The sequence below is a fragment of the Falco naumanni genome, chromosome 1 (assembly GCF_017639655.2).
Source record: "Falco naumanni isolate bFalNau1 chromosome 1, bFalNau1.pat, whole genome shotgun sequence".
Classification (NCBI taxonomy): Eukaryota; Metazoa; Chordata; class Aves; order Falconiformes; family Falconidae; genus Falco; species Falco naumanni.
The window spans coordinates 113280165-113299546 of record NC_054054.1 but is presented as its reverse complement, the minus strand read 5'-3'; the positions used below and the strand labels follow the sequence as shown (position 1 = coordinate 113299546).

The 19382-nt window shown below is 46.2% G+C and overlaps 1 protein-coding gene across 6 annotated transcripts in view; it reads left to right on the top strand.

Annotated features, from left to right (window-relative positions):
• Positions 1-19382, top strand: part of PRPSAP1 (phosphoribosyl pyrophosphate synthetase associated protein 1) — a 31543-nt gene continuing 12161 nt past the window's right edge. The window contains exons 1-8 of one of the 6 annotated variants that reach the window (XM_040579102.1): positions 1-157; positions 856-967; positions 9499-9551; positions 10973-11039; positions 15299-15471; positions 15884-15999; positions 17021-17076; positions 17602-17747. In XM_040579102.1, coding sequence (XP_040435036.1) covers positions 885-967; positions 9499-9551; positions 10973-11039; positions 15299-15471; positions 15884-15999; positions 17021-17076; positions 17602-17747 — 694 coding nt within the window. In that variant the 5' untranslated portion in view covers positions 1-157; positions 856-884. Of the gene's footprint in view, positions 158-405; positions 557-583; positions 727-755; positions 968-3010; positions 3121-9498; positions 9552-10972; positions 11040-13881; positions 14178-15298; positions 15472-15883; positions 16000-17020; positions 17077-17601; positions 17748-19382 lie in introns of those variants that run through there. The other 5 variants (XM_040579111.1, XM_040579091.1, XM_040579121.1 and 2 more) reach the window with 5 other exon arrangements.

The window sequence follows — 19382 nt, the reverse complement described above, 5'->3', positions numbered from 1 at the left end:
GCCATCTTAGGTGCGGGCAGTGAAGCTGCCGCATTGAGGTCGTGCCTCACACTGCTCGGCAGAAACGGGAAGTAGCTGCGCCGGGGAAGCGGGCGATTCACCCCACCCCCTACCCTGAGGAGGGAGAGTTTACGCCGTTCTCACGCTTGCTGTTCAGGTACCGGCGCTGTTCGGCTAGTAGCTGATACTGTTCTCCCGCTGTGAGGGGAGAGCGTGGCCGCTGTGCCCTCACCTAAGATGGCGGTGGGGGCAGTCTCGCTCGCGGAGAAGATGGCCGCCGAGGGGAGCGGCGCTCTAGCCAGGCGGCGGAACTCGCTTAGCTGTGTGAGGGGACCGGGAGGGAGATCGTCACACGCCCGGCCCCGTAGGGATCGTCCTCCAGCCTTGCTGCCTCACAGGGAAACCCCCTAGCCCCCCGCATCTTCCCGCAACACCCCCTTAGCGCCCCCCCCCCCCCCCCCCTTCCCCAGCCGAGAGAGCCCCTCTCTGCATTGCCCCTGGACCCCCACCCACATTCGGGGGGTCTTCCCTCTCCTGGTGCATGAGGTGCCTCTGGGTGAGCGTGGGGCAGGTTTGGGTTGGGGTACCCCGAGGCCTGGCCCCTGGGGGAGGGGTGTTTGCTCTGCAGGGCTGCCCGCCCAGGGCAGCTGCTCCTCCATTTTAATAGTAATATTTTCCGGCCGCCTTTTTATACTCCGCTACAGGAGTGGACCAGCATGACCATAGGTAGCGGAAGGGTTCCCCTCCTCCTCCTCCTCCCCACCCCTTAAGGGGCGGTGATCGTGGCGGAAAGGAAGAAAAGGATGCCACGGAAGCTGCTGTTGCCTTATAAATCTGTTTTTTCTCACTTTCGAGCTCCACGGGGGTTGCATGACGCTTTGGCGATGAACGCAGCCAGAAGTGGCTACCGAGTCTTCTCAGCCAACTCCACGGCAGCCTGCACCGAGCTGGCGAAGAGGATCACGGAGTAAGTTCCTTCTCTTCCAGGTGTCCCTCCTCACCCCTCCCTGAGCTCCGCTGTGCAGGCAGCCTTTCTTCAGAGGGGCTGTGGGCGTCCTCCCGCCTTCCCAAGCCAGAGGCATCTGCTGCAAACACCTTTGCTGTGGAGGTTTTGCACTGGGAGTCTCAAGCAGCTCTTCCCTTCTCCTCAGCGCTGGCTCATCCCTCCTGATAACTCAGTTTGACCTAGGGATGAAAACGAACCCGCTGCTTTCTGCCTCTTCTGTCTCTGACGTCCGTTTCAATGCTGGAAAGGCCAGGCTGCAGCGGAGGCTGTTACTTTTGGGGAGGGAGGAGGTGAAACCTGGCTGAATGAGAAAGCGTTTTAACTGGTTTGAGAGATGCTCAAAACTCTCTCCACCACGTTTTGCAGGGACGGGCTGGTGACCCTGCATGGGGTGCAGGGAGCATTCCATCTGTGGATCTTGATGCAACACCCGCAGCTGCACTGAAACCAAAGTGGATTTTGATGGGGTAGGAGAGGTGGGCAGCACGTGCTAACAAAGTTTAGGGATGGAAGTGTGCTTTTTTATTTTCAGTCCATCAATTTGGGCAGAGTTTGACCTTGGCTTGGCAAGGGTGGATATGTTGGGTTCTGCTGAATGGGGGTGGGTGGGGGTAACAGGTGGCTCCAAAATGGGGCTCTTGGTGCACAGAGGAGCACTGAGTTTCCCCTGACACTTGGATCTTTTGTTTTGAATTAATTTGGTTCCAGTTGGGGCACTCTCAGCCAAAGGGGCTTTTCTGGTAGAGTCATCTGTGTATTGGGGAGCTGTCATCCTAAGGCTGGATTTGGATTTCCTTTCTGATTCTTCTCAGCTACAGTTCATAGGAAGCTGCTCCCAAAATTGAGGGGGCTTAGTGCTTGTTTGCCTGCTGCAGCAGATAGCATCCTTGCTACTCCTTTGGCAGCTGCTGGCCCATTCCCAACTCCAAGGGCATGCTTAAATTGGAAACATTGCTAAATACAGGTGTGCTGTCACCTTAAACTGGAAGAACATTTTGCTATTTGTCCAGCAAGCTTTAGTAAACAGTGTGTTCAATCCCTAGCACAGATTATCTCCAGGAAGCTGACTTGACTTGTTTGGCTGGGATCGCTGGTGTTGATGGGATGTGTGTTGGATAACAACAGTGGACCTTGCTGGGTGTGAGGTAGAGAGGAAAATCCTTGTGTTTGGGAGTGGAAAGCTTTTTTTTTTTTTTTTCATGTATTTTTGCTATATTTTGTCAGTCCATATCACTTTCCCTTCACTGATACAGCTCTGAAAATGAGGTCTCTCTATATAAAAAAAGTAAGTTTTGCTGCAACAAAAGGGACGTGGTTTTACAAGGCTTGTCCTGTTGCATCAACACAGAACATAACAGAAGTCCTCTGGAAACAAGCTCTGTGTTCTCAGGACAGAAAGAGCAAACAGGCAATCTTTATTCTTTGCTCTTTGTCTTAGAAATTACTCACTTTTAAAAAAGATGTAATGAAAAGAGACACAGAACCAGCTTCCCCAGGCCATGGTGTGCACAGCTGGCTGTGTGATGTGCTGATGTAACCCTCTGCAGGGTTTCCAGTGATTCTCTGAGGGTGAATGATGGCAGGATCCAGAGAATGACCTCCTTCCTGGCTGTCCTTCACAAAGTAAACTTTTATTAGAGGTGATGTGGACATCTTGCCTTGGATCTAATGTCAGCAAGGAAGTTGGATGCTCCAGTGGTGGTATGAGCACAACAGTGTGGTACGCAGCTGCTGCTTAAATTGAGATCTAACGACATGTAGCTCTGTAAAATGGGAGTAGTGACCATTCTGAAATGAAAAGGTGTAAAACATTATATATGGATGAGGTTTTTTTTGGAGTAGGGTGCAAAATCAGGAGCCATTAATAGTACAGATTTGCCTGCAGTAAAGAATCTCAACAGTAAAGGTATTTTCAGCATCTTGTGTGGTGGGTTTTGTACTGACTTCCCTTAGGAGCTCAGGGGCTGTTGCAACACGTGTGTAATATATCCCTTGTTTTTTCAGGTTGCAAAAGTTGCATGACTGCTGGCTTTCCCACTGTGTCACATCCCAGCCTGTACTTTGCTGGGGAGGTCAGTTGCGCCTTTTAATAGAGTTGGAGCAGTCTTATAAGGGTGAGTTTGTCTTCTAATATTGTGCGTTCTTTTTAAAGTTTTTTTATGACCTTTAGTATAAGTAGTAAAAGAACTTTAAAACAACACACAATATTAGGAGTAGGGCCCCTTGAGACACTCGTCCCTCTAGGCTCTGTTGCTTTTTGCCTGCAGGTATGATGTTAAAATTGACACTTGAGCAATCCTGCCTTATCCTTTGTCTTTTTAATCTCAAGCCTGGAGAGGAGCAGTGTGACATAAACCGGACATCTGAAAGCTGTTCGATCTCCTTGCTTCTTTTAATGCAAAACTTCCAAACTTGCTTTCGATTCAGGCTTTATGGCATTCTGGCACACTTCTGATCTTTACAGTTTCCCATTATGTATTCTTGTCTGGTTATAGGCTGAGTGACTAAATGGTTAGGCTAAGTTTCAGAGCTTTTGTTTATGTTCTGGTTTATGAGAACCAAACACCGCATGCAACTAAGTAGTAAAGATGCTCCTTAAATTCAGGGCGACTGAAACATAAACAAACCCATATGTTTACTTGTATCTTACAAATTGAGAGGGATGTTGTTTTAAAAAATTCTCTCCCAGATGGAAAAAATCCTCCTGCTGTAATTAGGACACTTGGCACCTGATCGCAAGCTGCATTTGCAGGGGAAAAAGATAATTTCTGTGGCCAGTGCTGATCCCGAATGGGCCTTATGTGCTGCTGCGGGGAGGGAGGTTTAGGAAATCTTTTTAATCTCGAGTCCAACAGCTGCATTTAGATCTCCTTCTGACTGCAGTGTTTGGCTCAGATGGTACAAATATTACATTCCACTCCCTGCTTGTCTGTTTGGGTTGGAGGGGATTGCTGATTGAAGCTTCCTAATCCCTCCCCTGTGCTCCTGCAGGTTTGTGTTGTGTGGGCTGTGATATTGTTGTAAACTCATTGCAGGCTGTGAGTGTTCTAGACATGCATTCGGTTTGCAGCATGGAAAGTGCTGGCGATATAAAGGTAAAAGCACTGCTGTGAGCCTAAACAGTGTGGAGTAATGAGGAAAATTGGAGACTTGTGTTCTGATCTTTGGTCATAAGAAGCTGGGTACACAACACTAAAACCAGGGTGGTGTTTTCTGTGTCTGAGTGGGAGGTGAACCCTGCTTTTGGAAGAGACAGTATGTTAGGAGGACTTGCAGCAACCTTCCTCAGCTGAAGGAGAATTTCTGATGGGATGGAGGAAGAGCCTTCCTCATTAGGTTATCTTGCCAGCATGTGAGAGAATAGCACAGGGGAGTCAGACACAGTAACCTTGTGATGCTGCTTTCCCCCATCTCCAAGCCCTGTTCTTGCCTTCTGGAAAGAGCTCTTGTGTGGTGCTACAGGAGGAGAGGAGGTGGCACCAGCTCTTTTTCCATCTTGGAAGATGCAGCGCTGTGGCAGGAGGCTAAAGAGATGCTACAGGGTGAAACTGCATCGAAAGATTTTGGGAAGGGAAAAGAATAACCATCTAAAAAGTAATACAGTTGAAGAGGGTTACAGGCAGGGGACAGTGCTGAAGTAGGGTGAGTGTGGAGCAGCTGGGCTTTGAGATTTTTCTGTCCAACCTAGATGGAGCATGTAATATGACTGAGCAGATAAGCTTTGCATAGTAGCTTTCTGTGCTGGCCAGTGCCAGGTTTAGGGGAAGTTCCTTCATGGGCAGAGTTGTAGGAGTAGAGGAAAATCTGCATGGTATTTGCCAGTAGTTCAGCTGCATGGCTTTTGGCATGGCTGGAATGAGTGATGCAAGTACTGGATGACTCTGGGTGCAAGTGGCAGACGAGGAGTAGGGACTGTTCTTCAAGTATCTAGTCGTGTTGGGTGGATGGAGGAGGGTAAAGGAGAGCTCAGGTAGTTACAACGTCATCTGAACAGATTACCTTGTATCCAGGAAGCTGCTGTTTCCTTTCCCTTTTCTGGCTTGCTCTTGTAGTGGGAGATTAGGAAATAGACTGTAGAGCTGCCACTGTGTTAGCTGGACTGGTTGACTGATCTTTAAAGGTTTGCTGAAGTTTGAAAAGCAATTTGAAGTCAGGCTGTGGTTTGCATTGGCCACGGTCAAGCACAGAGCAGATATTCTGCTGTCAGCTCCAGCTCCGTCTGGGTTATACAGCCAATGGTAGAGTCTGTAGGCGTGAGGGGAGTTGGGTATTTGCAGAGCTGAGACCAGTAAAAGTATTTGTGATGAAGAGGATATTGCCAAAATAAAATCATATCATAGTCAAGGGCTTTGTATGCAGATTTCTCTTCAAATTTAATGTTTGCACTGCGAGTTGGCTGGAATCTGCTTTCAGAGATAACTTCACAAATGTCTCTTTAGGTGCAGAGGGAGAGAAGCAAACACAGCCCAGGCTGAGAGCCCTTCCCAGCGGTACTGAAATGTGCTTTGATGGCATGAAATAATGCAAGTGCCCTTGCCTCTTGAATTTTGATTCAGTTATACGTCAGGACTCTTTTAACGGATTGTCCTTTGTCTCAAGAGCCTGGTACAGTGGTTTTTGACAGCCTTCAGAGGGCCATTTTAAAGTACAGTCTAATACAGCCTTGTAGTAATTCTTAAAATGCTGCAGTGTGTCACTTTCTTAAACTACAGGTGACTTCTGAGCTGTTCACATTTAGGTTGTGAATTGAAGACAGATTTTGTAAACACTTTTGTATCCACAGCTTAACATCTTCTTGGCATCTGTTGAGACTCTGGAAATTTAGATCATCTTTCCTGGGCAGTGTTTACAGAGAGAGATATTCCAGGTCAATATAAATTGTTTACTGGCCAATTGCTCTGAGAAAAATTTTTAAAGCCACAAATAAAATTTTTCTTTTGGATGCTATCAGTTCTTCGGTTTAGTGACAGAGCTGGTGTGAGGACAGCAGAGCAAGGAGCAGGGCTTTCCCTATCAGGAGCAGTGAGTGGTTGCACAGGGAAGGCTTGCACTGAGGTGGTGTTAAAAACTTTAAGAGCTGGGAGCAGCCTGGAGTGGTAGTACCTTGATCTCACTGTGCCCAGCTGGGCTTGGCGGGACTGTGTGTGCATAGCTTTTTTTTAACAGATCCTAGTTCTGAAGACTGCTGCTTTTAAAAACAAAACCAACACCAAGCTGAGTTTCTGTGTCGCTCGGGTGGAGAAGGGAGCTTCCAGAGGTACTCTGATGTCTGCACGGGACTGATATAACAAGTGAGATTTCTACAAATACTGTTAAATCAGCCTGACTGTTCTGTAGTCTTAAACACTTCAGTATCACAGAAGGCCCCCACCTCCCCATACCCAAATACCACACCACATAGCAAGGCTTTTGTTGATGGAGCTCGTTTTGCTTGGAGATGTGGTTTATCTGCAGGACCTGAAGTATTATTTTTACCAGAAGAAGCTGTATCTGTGCAGGGGGATGTGCTCTGCGTTACTTTTTCTTTCCTAGCATGGATCTGCCAGTATCTGCAGACAAGTGATCCAGGAATTGTGATAGCCTCTGTTCATATGGTTATGCTGTTAGTCCTGAAGCCAAATGCAAACAGACTTCTTGCTGTCAGTTTAATGCCTCTGTTGCCTAAAGCAATGACCGATTGGAAGCTTCTGCATGGAGTGGAGTTACAGAGAAAGGAGTTGGGGATGAAGAAGGGAGAAGTGACAGGAAGGGGGAATTTATCTCAGACCTCCATTACAAACAGTTGCTCCCAGGCTGTGCAGTGGCTAAGGCCATGCTCTGCCCTTGACTTCTCTGCAAATCTTCCTTTTGACACAAGTCCTCTGGAATTCAGTGCTTTACATATATATATATGTAAGAGCTGCTAGAACAGTCCCCTCTTTAATATCCTTGACTAAATCAAGGTTTTATTAGCCTTGTTCACTGGCTGAAGTCTCTGCTTACACAAGCCTTCAGAAAGGCATTTAGTGGAAGGTGTGCCCCTTGGGTAAACATACCTGAACTGCTCTGGTGGAGCTTCCTGTCGGTCTGTCTGCCATGCCCGCAGATCGTGGGACTGCAGAGTGCTGCAGGCAGTGTTGATGTATGGTTTACGGGCTGTTTTATCTCGTATCCTCCCCATTGCCCTTGTTTACTTGAGGTCAACAGTTGGAGCAGAGATGGGATTTATTGTTTGACTAGAGCAATCTACTACCACTCATTCATTTAATTTGGCAGCTGCTTACTGTCTCTTCTGCTGTTATCTCCACCCAGGTTTGATAAGCAGAGCTGTTCAGTGTCCCTTTTTCCAGCAGGGAGCAAACTTGTCTTTCTGATTTCTTATTTCAGCAGCATAGAAACTGCATTGCTGCTGTACAGTCTGAATAGGAGAGCACTGAGCTCTGGTTTCTCCTTGCCAGGTACATCCTCACAGTGTCACAGACTTCTGCTGTGTTTGTTTGCCAGCACTTAGCATTGAAAGTGCTACCTTCCAAAGGGTGTTTTGCTGTGATGTGTCTGGCTGAACTGGTTTTGAAGCTTTCCTTCCGGCCATGAGATGCAGGGTTGGTTGACCAAAGGCACTTGCACAGTCTCATTAATGGAGGTTTTCTACCAGTAGTGAGGTCAGAATGTGCTGTCTGCAGTGAAGTCAGGGTGCACATGCCTCCAAAGAGAGCTTGCAAGACTTGCTGTGCAGTTGTGGAGGAACAAGTGTGAGTCACTAAACATTTCCCCACGAATACTGGTTTGTTTTGCTTGTGATTCCTGAGCTTGTTTCAACTTGGATGCCTTGGCAGCAATTTGGCCAAAGCTTAGTGGTTGCAAATGCCTGGCTGTCATCAGAAAGGCAGTGGGATCCCCAGTGGGCAGCAAGAGCTTGACGGATCTAATCTGCAAAACTCACTTTTACTGTGCATCAGTAAGTGGGACTTGCCTTTGCTTGACCAGCTGCCAGCAGTTTTTTGAAGGTACTGAGGATGCCTTTGTATTGCAGCCACAAGTTTTAACCCAGTGGGGCTGATGAGAGAAGCCAAATTAGGGATTAGGCAAGGTGGCTTGCCTGCTCTGGACTGCACGGTCCCTGGGCAATGCTGCAGTCGGTACATGAGCCAGGCTGGTTACAATCTCACACATACAGTTCTTGATGTGGGAGTTCACTCACCAGCCACAGCCATTGCAAAACGTGCTGCCACACATGCGATCGAGAATGCGTGTGTGCCAAATACGCACTTTGTAGCCAGCTAAGCAAATATATCACGTTGCGTTCAAGTATCTGTTGTCACAGCTGTCCTGGCCACGCTTTCCAGGCCAGCTTCTAGTTGAGACCTCCAGCTTGTGGGCTCATAGCTAAGTCCAGCAGTTGCTGATGGGCGAGCAGCATGTCAGTGTCAGGCTGTCTCACTCATTGACTTCTGAAAAAGCAAATATTTGAGGTGATTTAAATACAAGGCTGAGTCTGTGGAGAGAGATTGACTTCTGAAGGCAGTAGGCTGGAGAGAGCCAGTGACAGATGTGGGCTCTTTTGTTCAGGGTTAGTACTGACTCACAAGATTTTGGCATGTGTCCAGGTAAATACAGTATATAGGCAGACAGGAAAGTACCACCATAATCAATGTGTTGAACAAAGGTATTTTTCAGGCATAAACTGTTTCCTAATCCAGCATATGGGCATAGCCACAGAGCAGACCCTACAAGAGAGGAGGGACTTGCCTTGAGCTGCAGCAACACACCTGTCCCAAGCATCTCGCTGATGCATGGTCTCTCTTACTAATGGATTACTTGTCAGTACAGTTAAATACAGAAGTGTCACCTGAGGGAGAAGTCTGCCTTTTAAGAAGTGCTCTTCAAAGTGGATTTTTATTATATAAGAAAGAAATTTAAAGAAAAAAGGGAGGGGGCCAGGGAGCAGGTGGCAGCTGTAATCTTTGTTGTGATGAATGTCGTAGGTTTGACATTCAGGAAGAGGAGGGAGTAATTTAAAAAAATCAGAAAACTTTTAAGTTAAAATTTCTTCAATCAGCTGAGTTATTTTGAAAGAAAGGCTTGTGGGGAAATAAGAGATGTGGGAGTCAGAAAAAGTGACTAAACTGCCATTAATCAAGTCTGAGTAAATCTGAGTAGATATTTAGTTCCGGAACAGATCCACCTAAGGTGGCATTGCATAGACTAGCAAGATGTCCTTTGTCATAAGGAGACACAGCCTCTGGTCAGTCATGTGAAGCCTGGCTCTTAGAGCATGGCATTGGTGGGCTGCAGAGCAGTGTGCCCCAGGGATGTCAGGGGGAAGGAGACCCCCAAGGAAGGGGAGAACCTGTAGTTCCATGGACTGGCTAGCATACTCAGCAACCTGTTAGGCAGTGCTGTGTTTTCTTGGTGATATTTTGGTAAAGTATCTTGTGATATTTTGTCCAGTCTCTGCTTTGGATCACAAACTGCTGGGTTTCTCCATTTTTAATTTCCTTTTTTCTCTCCAGGCGTCTTGGAGCTGAGCTGGGAAAATCTGTGGTGTACCAGGAAACTAATGGAGGTAAGAGAAATCTTTACTATTTGCAACTGTTTTGAGGTAGTCTTAGAAATACTGGGTAACTCCATTAGCCAAACCTGTCTAATAAGTGCAGTGATTCAGCTATGATACTACTGCTGCTCCTGGCACTGCTAACCTCTGTGTCTGACCTTGGACAAAGCCATTAAAGGTCTTCCTTGTTTTCCCCTGTTATCTCATTTGTCTGCCCATCAGCTAACTCTCTTGTAGAGGAGAGTCCTACCTCGGGTGTTAGCTGCTACAAAATCTTACATGCTCTAGTGGTTAGCAAAACTTGCCCCAGGTTTAAAAGTAATGGCCTGCTTTCTAAGTGTCTGCCTTGAAAACTTTTAAATTTATCCCCTTCTTCCAGCCCTCTCCTGCCACAGGCAGTTTATAGCTGCCCTAGGAAGGGATGGAAAGAGTCTTGGCTCAGCATGAGGATTTATGGTAGTGCTGCTGCTCTTACAGCCAGAGTGGGCCATGCAGTGTGTAAGCTGCTGTGGTTATGGTTGGATTGGCTGTTGCGTTTGTGCTAGTAAGAGCTCACTGCCCTTTGGGGTTAGTTTTAAATCAGGTTGCTTGCTACAAGGTCTGAAGTTATTCTTCATCACTGCACAGCAACTCACAGTCAGCTTTCAGCAGGGTCCCTTAAGGTTGCTGCCAGTGTGCCTAGGCAATTAGACTCTGAGTTTGGTAGCTGGGTAGATATTTCTCTCCTTTAGCTTATCTCTGCTCTCTAGTTCATGACTGTGTGGAAAATAAGTGGCTAAGACAGGCGCCTTGGGAAACCTGGTGTCATTGCTTTGGCTTTGCAGAGCTGCTTTGGGGCTCAGCTTTTGCATTTGAGCCTGGGACTGCAGGAATTGTGTTGAGCAGAGACCCTGGTTTCCAGCTTGTGTCAGTGTTGAAGTCTTGACCTTGATAGTGAAATCGGGGAGTTGTCCCTCTGAACTCTGTGCTGCTGGTGTTGCCTTGGGCTATCCAGCCTGTATGGAGCTGACCCAGTGGTAAGCTGCAAAAGAGCAGTTGCTCACCTTCTTGGTAAGTACTGAAGGTTGTTCTGCTTTGGGGGGGATTATTTTTCACTAAGAAATGTGATATTGACAGCTTTCAACACTCTGCATGCAGAAGTGAAAAGGATCTCTCCTTTAGAGTTAGGTAATTGTCTTCTACATGTAAGAGAACAGCTATTCAGCCTGGTTTTGCATTGTAAACACAACTCACTCACTGGTATGCCATGCCAGCTCTTTACTTCCCAGGACCAGCCTTTAGAAAACCTGTGTGTATGTGCATGAAGGGCAAAGGAGCAAGTCCTCATCTGCCCTGACCAGTGGGTTCAGAGTGCTGCTGAAACATGGTGTGTTATCACTGTAAATCTGATGTTTGAAAAAAACTCCCTGACTTCTGTGTTCAATCCTCTTCAGAAACAAGAGTTGAAATAAAAGAATCCGTCCGAGGACAGGATATCTTCATTATACAGACAATCCCCAGGTAAGGGGCCAGTGGCTCAGTTTTACAGCTGTAATATGCTTTGAATTTCTGGTTCAGCAGATTGTTTGATGTTTTGATGATTTGCTGATGTTGATGGTTTGCTCACTGTTACCCGGTGTGATAACCAGTCGCTTTCCAGTGTTGTCATTGCTTTGACTTACATTTAAGACACTGCATAGTGTTAAGCTGTTAAAATTCCCAGAGCATCGCTTGTGCCACAGCAAACTGAGAAGCTTGTTGTCAAATAGCTTCAGTATGTCACTTGAGGCAAGAACAAGTATGACTGATGGCTTCAAGTGAAACATCCCTGGTCTGTCTGTTGATGTCCTTGCAGGCTCAGTTGCTTGGTGATTTCTGACTGGCATGTCCATTGCAGAATGTGTAATTTCCTCTGCCTTCCAATTACCAAGCAGCAGAGCCAGCAACAAGCAGCAGCTATTGCTTTTATTACAAGCTGGATTATTTTTCCTCTCTTGTTGCAGTGATGTATAACTGAGCTCAGGTGGAAGCCCATAGCTTCCTTCCTGTACTCTTATAGTTCTTAATGATCTTGAGCCTTCTCTTAAGTGGGCCTTCTTATTTTTTACGTAGGGCTGTTCTAGCCTTGGAGTAAGAGGAAAAAGAAGTGCTGCAAGTAACCGAGGGGTTAGGAAACCAGCTGCTAACCTCAGGAACCTTGTTGCTTGTTGGCAGAGAAAGAGTGCAGCACTAGTGTTTTGGGAAGGGAGCCTGCATGTAAATGTTAACTGCAAAATTACCAACTATGAGTAAGAGAGGTGCTGTTTCAGAGATGAAGTATTGATAGGATGCCTTTTGCACAGTTAGCAAAACAAAGATATTCCTGGTCTGATAGTTTTTTTTCAAGTTACCAAATTCAGCTCAGATTTTTGGAGATCACAGGAACTAGTAGGTACTAGAGCTCAAGAAGGTAGCAGTATACCCTTGAAACAGAAATTTTTCTTGCTTGCCAAAGAAATAGAGCCCAGTGAGAATTCAAGTTCATGTTCTCCTTGTAATGCTTGGCCTGTTGTTAAAGAAATCAGTAGACTACAAGATCAGCTTGCTCACTTCTGGAATTACTCTTGCAGGCTGAGACATTTTCCTAGAGCTCATCTCTCTCCAGAGAGGTGCTCCAAGTGGTTACTCCCTCAGGGCGCAACTAAATCTCTGCAAAATGAAAATCCACTGATGCGGGATTATGTTTCAGGAGAATAGTGCCATTCTGTTGTCCCTTGTGAGAGAGTTCTCTGAAATAACTTGTAACTGAGAGCTGTGTAAACATGGAACAGATAAGGTGTTCAGAGAGAGCATTATGGACAGCAGTAGTTTTGAGATGGGAAAACCTCCCCTGCTTTTAACTTGTTGATCTCCTTGTTTTTTCCATAAACTGAATTCAGTGTTGTGGGCCAAGAAAAGGGTCCCTTTTAACCAAAATGTTCAAGGCCCCCCAGGTGAGGAGCCACTGTTATGCTGCCAAGTCATCTTTTATTCTTAAGCTGCAGCTGTGCCTTGCTGCATTGCTTGAGAGGACAGGTTCAAGGGCATCTCAGTTTTGCAGTGGGTTTCAGGGAGTTTTTCAGGAGATTAAAAACACAGACTGTATTGAATAATCTAAGTATAGGACTTCTGCACTCAGTAGCGGTTTGAAAAGCAAACAAAATATTAGGACTTGGTAGGAAAGGAGTAGAGAGGTAAACAACCTTGCTATGCTGCAGAATGAATTCACAGCCTGCATCTTAAATGCACAGAGAGAAGAGAAAGACCTGAGTATTTGATATAAGCTCCCTGTCCAAAAATCATATAGCAGAACTAAAAAAGTTGCAAAGACAGGTATCCTCCAAGACTACTGGTGTGTGGACTAGCATTCTTATGAGGGAAAACTATTAGTGATACACTAAAAGCAAAAGGAGTCTTTTTTTAGTGCTGAGTGTTGTTGCAAAGTTGATTGGCAGCTTCATGTAGGCCATTTGTTCAGCCCCAAGAACAGGGATCTCCAGGGATGGCTCAGGCAGGGATGGGGAGCAGTGAGGGAGGCTTCAGGCTGCTGGAGAGGGGTGGTAAGTAGAGTGTGGGGGATAGCTGAGCTGGCGTTAAATGTCCTGGTAAGGAGCCGACAGTCCCTGTGTGTGGTCTTGGCTCAGGCTTTCTGGCAGTAACCGTAAGTACGACATCAAGGCAGGAGGTGGGGAGGGCAGCAAGGAGACTGGGATGCTCTCCTGGGGACCTGTTTCGGAGATCCTGTGGCTGGGGTTCCACCACAGATGATAGTTCCCCCCATGAAGCCAGGCCCTTGGTTGGTGTCAGCACCCCTTGCAGAGGAGCAGATCACTGTGACAGCTGGCTCAGCATGAAGCATCCAGGATGGTACTCCTCGCATCGATGAGCCCCTCAAGCCACCCCCCTGCCCCGGGCCCTGCTGAAGGGACAGATGAGTCTGCCCAGCAGGAGCTTCCTGGAGTCCAGCAGGGGTCCTGCTTGAATATTGAGGGAGGTACTGTTCCTCCAGTGATTTTTCCATCAGTATGGCTAGTAGTGTCCCACAGCAGGACCAGAACTGCTGGTGCCTTTTGAAATCAGTAGTAACATTTTCTCCTAGGAGCAGTCTTGTTCTCTATCTGCTTTCCATGTGAATGTTTTTTTTAAGAGTAATTTGAAAAGTAAGGATGGAAAATACAGTATTTTTGGGGTGAACTTTAAGTAGACTTAAACTTGGCCACTTTGTTTTTATACAGTACTGATCGTAGAATCTTTTTCTCCTCTTGTGGTCCCACTGGCACAGCTAAAACACCAAAGGGAAGAAACGGTTCTTTGTTTGCTCATTGTCCTGTGTGGCAGGGGGCTATGTTTTATGTAATTCTTGGCTGGGTGCTTCAGAGCTAACAAAGCTTTCTTGTGTGTAAACGGCATTGTGTGCGAGGGCTGGCAGGGACAGCAGGAGAACAGAGACCCAGAGTGCTCGCAAACTGAGGCACAAACAGAGGTTAATTTCTGAAGAAAGGGGAAGATATGGAGAAATGGAAATGGTTGAAGGTTTGTCATGGGTCACACAGATGGAGGCTTGGAAAACAGTGTCTGTGAGCTCTTGGAGAAGCTGTCCCCAGTGGTCAGGAGGAAAACAGGTCCTTGAGCAGTACCTGGGTAAAGTACAAAAAGCTCTGCAGAGCTTTGAGCTGCTCTGTGCTGTTTGTTCTTCTGCTGCTGTGTGGAAAGATGGCTCAGTCAGGCCCCCATATCACCACAGGCTCCATGGCTGAGCCACTGGCAGTGTTGTCCTCCTGGTGACCAGTCTGGGGAAGTGGTGTGTCATTTGAGGCTGTCCTTGCTGAAATACCCCCAAGCAAGGGTGTCTGCATTGTAGGAGGAGTGCCTGTCCCTTTGTCTTCTCTGAAGTGCATGTTCTTTAGCTCCCAAATGGTCTTGAATCAGTTCAGTCGTGATGCAGACAGTATCCCTTGGTGAGGGTTTTAAGGAACTAAAAGGGCTTGGCTTTTTCCCCTCCCCTTCCAAAATGAATTAAAATGCAGATTAATACACTTCAGCTGGACCACACCAATCATTGTGGCGAAGCTGCCTGAAAATTGTGGTTTAGGTGTATTCCTTGCTGTGGTCTACAGGTATGTTCTGCCTATGTTACATTTTTATTTTTTTCTTTCAAGAAGCAGTTGTTTAGGATTTACTGTGCTGTTGTTCCTTCCACCTCTAGATAAGCTAGATAGCATGGAGGTGCTGACCTCCACCAAAGTGATGAGTCTGGACTTTGTACTGCTGCAAAACACAGTGTTTCTTAAGGCAGGACAAATAATCTGCCTTACATTGTTAAAAATAAAAATACTTTAAATCCAGTGTGTGTGAAGTTGTTGGCTGCATGTGTACTGCTTCTTTAAAAGACTGTTTTATTTCAAAATATGCTGTATGAAGTGACATTTGTTCCAACATAAATGAAAAAAATGTCTTTTTTTTTTTGTTGTTGTGATGATGGAGGGAAATCATCATATGCCTCATGTTAAAATACAAAATCAGATTCCAGTCCACAGCTCTTGAGTGCTGGAGCTGTGTCCTGTACATACAACAGTTGATTGTAATCTGCTGTGGCATGGTGGAAGGAGCTGTGCAATTACAATTTGGCTCTTGCATACATTAGCATAAGATGGAACATCATTTGCTTGGAGTTTAGTAAGGAGGGGTATGGGTATAAAAGTAAAAGGAGTTGCACTGGAAAAACAGCTACTAATATTTGGAATGGTTTTGAAATTTCCTAGAGATGTGAATACTGCTGTCATGGAGCTGCTGATAATGGCATATGCACTGAAGACTTCCTGTGCTAGGAACATCATTGGAGTCATCCCGTACTTCCCCTACAGCAAACAGAGTAAAATGAGGAAGAGGGGGTCTATAGTCTGCAAGCTACTGGCTTCGATGCTTGCCAAGGCAGGTGAGTGTCACAAGGAACAGCAGCATGGCAAGCTCAGATGCTTCAGTGCATGTGGCTGCTGGGCATCCCAGAGGGCATCTATCCTTCCATTCTTCTCCTGCTGAGCCCTTGAAGTACTTCAGGGGAATTCGTTTTCTTCAGCTTAATTTTATTTCTTTGTAACTTGCAGCTGGGAAAGTGGCCTAGAAGTGTCATACTGAAATTCAGTGTCAGCCTAGTGCTGTGACCTACTGCATGCCTGTTTCTCATTACGTCTTTGGAACTTCTTACATTAACGTGTTTATGCTTATTTTATCACATGGCATAGTAGTCTGAGTAATAGCTAAAATAGTCCGGAAAACAGAGACACTTGAGGAACTCCAGTCATGAGGGAGTCATCTCAATGAATTATTTATGTTTTTCTTTCTCTTAGGTTTAACACACATTATCACAATGGACCTTCATCAAAAGGAAATTCAAGGCTTCTTCAGCTTCCCAGTAGACAACCTGAGAGCATCTCCTTTCTTGCTTCAGTATATACAGGAAGAAGTGAGGTTACTCTAGTTCTATATATATGTCAGCTTGCCTTAATTCACCTTAATGGGATAGCAGCCTTGGACCTCCACTTACGTAGAGGTTGTGTGGTCAGATTAGGTCAATCATTCTGTTAATTAATTCTCTTTTAGGGGATACCTATTACATGTTTCTTAGAAAAGTGGAAAAATGTATTGTATGATTGTACCTGGATAGAAATTGAACTCTTGACCATAAGCAGATGAGCTTGCTCTCTGTAGAGTTAGTGCTATTTGAGAGATGCTATTTATGATTCTGCCTCTAATCACCTTTTAAGTCCTGTTAAACTGTCTTCCCTCGCCCTTTGTTCTGCAGTGGATGTCTGACTGCTCTGAATTATTGATAGACTTTGTCTTGGCCTGAGTGTAGGAATACTGAGCACAGCAGGGATGGGGGTAGGGCACAGTGGTTTTATTTTCCCTGCTCAAAAGATGATGATTTATGCCCACACAGTGAGAGCAAAGCTTCCGTATACGGGGAGAATGGGCCCTGGGTTTGGACAGAATTAGCTGCAGCCGGTCCGTGTAGCATAGGTTAAACACAGTGAGCATTCCCGCTTTTACCTGTTTTGAACACAAGGCTAGCACCCTCTCTGTAAGGGCACTGGGTCTCTGTATGTTGGAGAGAGCCAGCATTTGGTCTCTGCACCTTCCCCTTCCTTCCCCCCACTGTGTGTGGTGCCCCGTGTCTCGCTCAGCTCTGCTCAGCACTGCAGACCAGGCCGTAACTTGTGGGCGCTGGCAGGGAAGGAGGCGCAGAGCTGCAGTCATGTGCAGAGTAGGACCTGCAGCACTGCCTGTGCTAAACTTCTGTGTTGCGTTTGGGGCAGAATGCACAAATACTGATGTTGAAAACCAAGTACAATTGCCTCTATTTTCTTGCCACAGATTGAAGATTTGGTTCTGGGGAAGGAGAGTGGGTGCAATTATTGAGCCATGTATCAAATCAGTTACTTGCTAGCAAGGTCTTTACTTAAATAACTTTTTATCACATCCAGATTCCAGATTACAGAAACGCAGTTATTGTAGCCAAATCTCCTGATGCAGCTAAAAGGTAAATAGATGCTTTAATAGCTGGTTAAAAGTAACTTGGAAATATCTGGGCTGATGGGAATTACACCAGGGAAAATATGGGAGGGTCACAAATGGGTCAGCAGTTTGGTCCGTAAGTCCTTTGTGGCTGGAAGTGGGATGGATGTCTAGTGGTGCAGATGGGCAGCTGAATTTTGCAGTCCCAAACATGTGGGAGTAAACTCTGGAGGTTTCTGCTGCTGCAGAGCTAGGTGGTTCACCGGGGGCTAGGATCAGTTTTACTGCATGAGGTTCAGCGGTACCTGACGATCTCAGAAAGCATTTAGCATGTGGAGACTACCAGGACACCAGGAGACCCTTGCGGTGAAGCCAAGGGGTAGAGTGGGCTTTGGGATATTAAGGAGGAGGAATGAAAAGTCACTTCCAGTGAAGTTTCTTGCTGGGGAACAGCCTTTGCCTGCCCTATTGGGTCTGGGAGAGGCCTGCTGAACTGGACTGTGAAGTTGTCAGCCCAACATCTTCCTGACATGCTGTGATTGTCCTGCAGGGCTCAGTCTTACGCTGAGAGACTACGGCTGGGACTAGCAGTGATTCACGGAGAGGCTCAGTGTACAGAGCAGGACATGGATGATGGTCGTCACTCCCCTCCGATGGTCAAAAATGCGACTGTGCATCCTGGTCTGGAGCTGCCTTGTAAGATTAAGCTTCTCAGCTTACCTTTGGGCAAAAGAGAAAAGTTTGGTGGGAAGTAGCTGTTGGTTTAGCTGTGTAGGTATAACCAACCTGATGGCAGTTGGACCAGTGAAATTTTTCTCAAGGAAAGGTTGATATCAACGAGTTGTAGGAGAAGGTACAGGGGAAGGTTTTTACTTAACTTCTGGACATGCAGAGCATTAGTATTGTTCTCCTTGGCTGTCCCCACTCAACAGTGTTAGACTGACAGACCTCTGATAAAGGTGGTTCTTTTACAGTGCTTAGCAACAAAACTCCTTGAGCTAATGGAACAAAAGAAATGTGAAAGTGTAACTGATATGGGAACAGCCACTGAGACAGACTGCTGTTCCCCAGCATAGAGAGGAGGAGGGCTGGCCTTTGTGTTCCTCTCCTGCTGCAGCCATGGTTACTGCTGGAAATTTTCTTCCATCTTGGCAGCCAGGTGATCATCTTCCAGTGTCTGTTTTGATAAGGTTTTGAGGTTTGTGTGGCTAGGGTGAATAGGTTCTCCAAGAGCACTGCTGAGCAGCTTCCTGTGCTCTTGCCATCAATTGATAAGCTGCTGTTCTGGGAGCACAGAGCAAAAGAAGGAGGAAACCTGTGTTCTGGGAAATGTTGTCCTCTTAGAATTGCTTGTATTCCTGCAACAGTAGCAGTAAAGTAACAACAGTACGGTCCAAATCCAGCTTTGTTTTGGGAGGATTTTTTAGCTTTCTAGGTAGATGGTGGTAGGACAGAAATTGAGTGCTGTGAATGTGGCTGGGAAGTGACTGTGGGAAAGGATGGATGCTGCTGTATGTGGTAAGGAGCTATCTCCATCATGCAGCCAAACGTATTTATACCAGCAGTGGCTAAGGCTACCGATAAAGTGTCTCCTCTTGTCTTTTGAAGTTTAGGGAGAACATCCAACCAGTTTGTGGGCAGGTTGTGGAAAGGAGGCAAGTAAGACTGTGGGCATTTTACATTACCCCAGTCATCACTCACTATAATACAATCAATTAAACAATGCTTATGTTGCTGGTGAAACTCCTCTTGGGCCTTGGGGACGGGTGGCGTTTGGCAATGAAGTTTGGGACTTCATCTTGATTGTCTCCCTTCTGACAAGGGGATTTTTTCATGCCCTTCCAACAAAGCAGGAGTTTGTGAGGTCACTCTTGGCCTTTTCCTTCCCCTCCTACTCTGAAGAGGATGCTGTCCTCCAAAACATCACTAGCTGATGTTTGTCTGCTACCAGAGCATTGATACAACTGTATTTTTATTTCCAACTGTGTCACTTTAAGGAAGCTTGACTGCGTGAGCTTATGCTGCTGGAGAGCCCTGTAAATGGTAGCTCACATAGAAGTGTGCCCTTGTCCGGTTTAGTTACGACTCCAGTGGAAAGTTGTTTTCAGTCCTCAGCTATCCAAACACAAACTAATTTGCTGTGTGTCACCGCTTTATTTCCTGCAGAAACTCAGCACTTGGCTAATTCCTGCATGCCTAAGACACAAACATAGAAGAATCAAGCAGTAGTTTGGTAGCTGTCTTTTGAGGGGATGTGGAGTGGATTATGGGGTGAACTTGTCCCAAACTCTCAGTAGAAAGGTGCTTTTCAGTTTTCTAATCTGATAAATA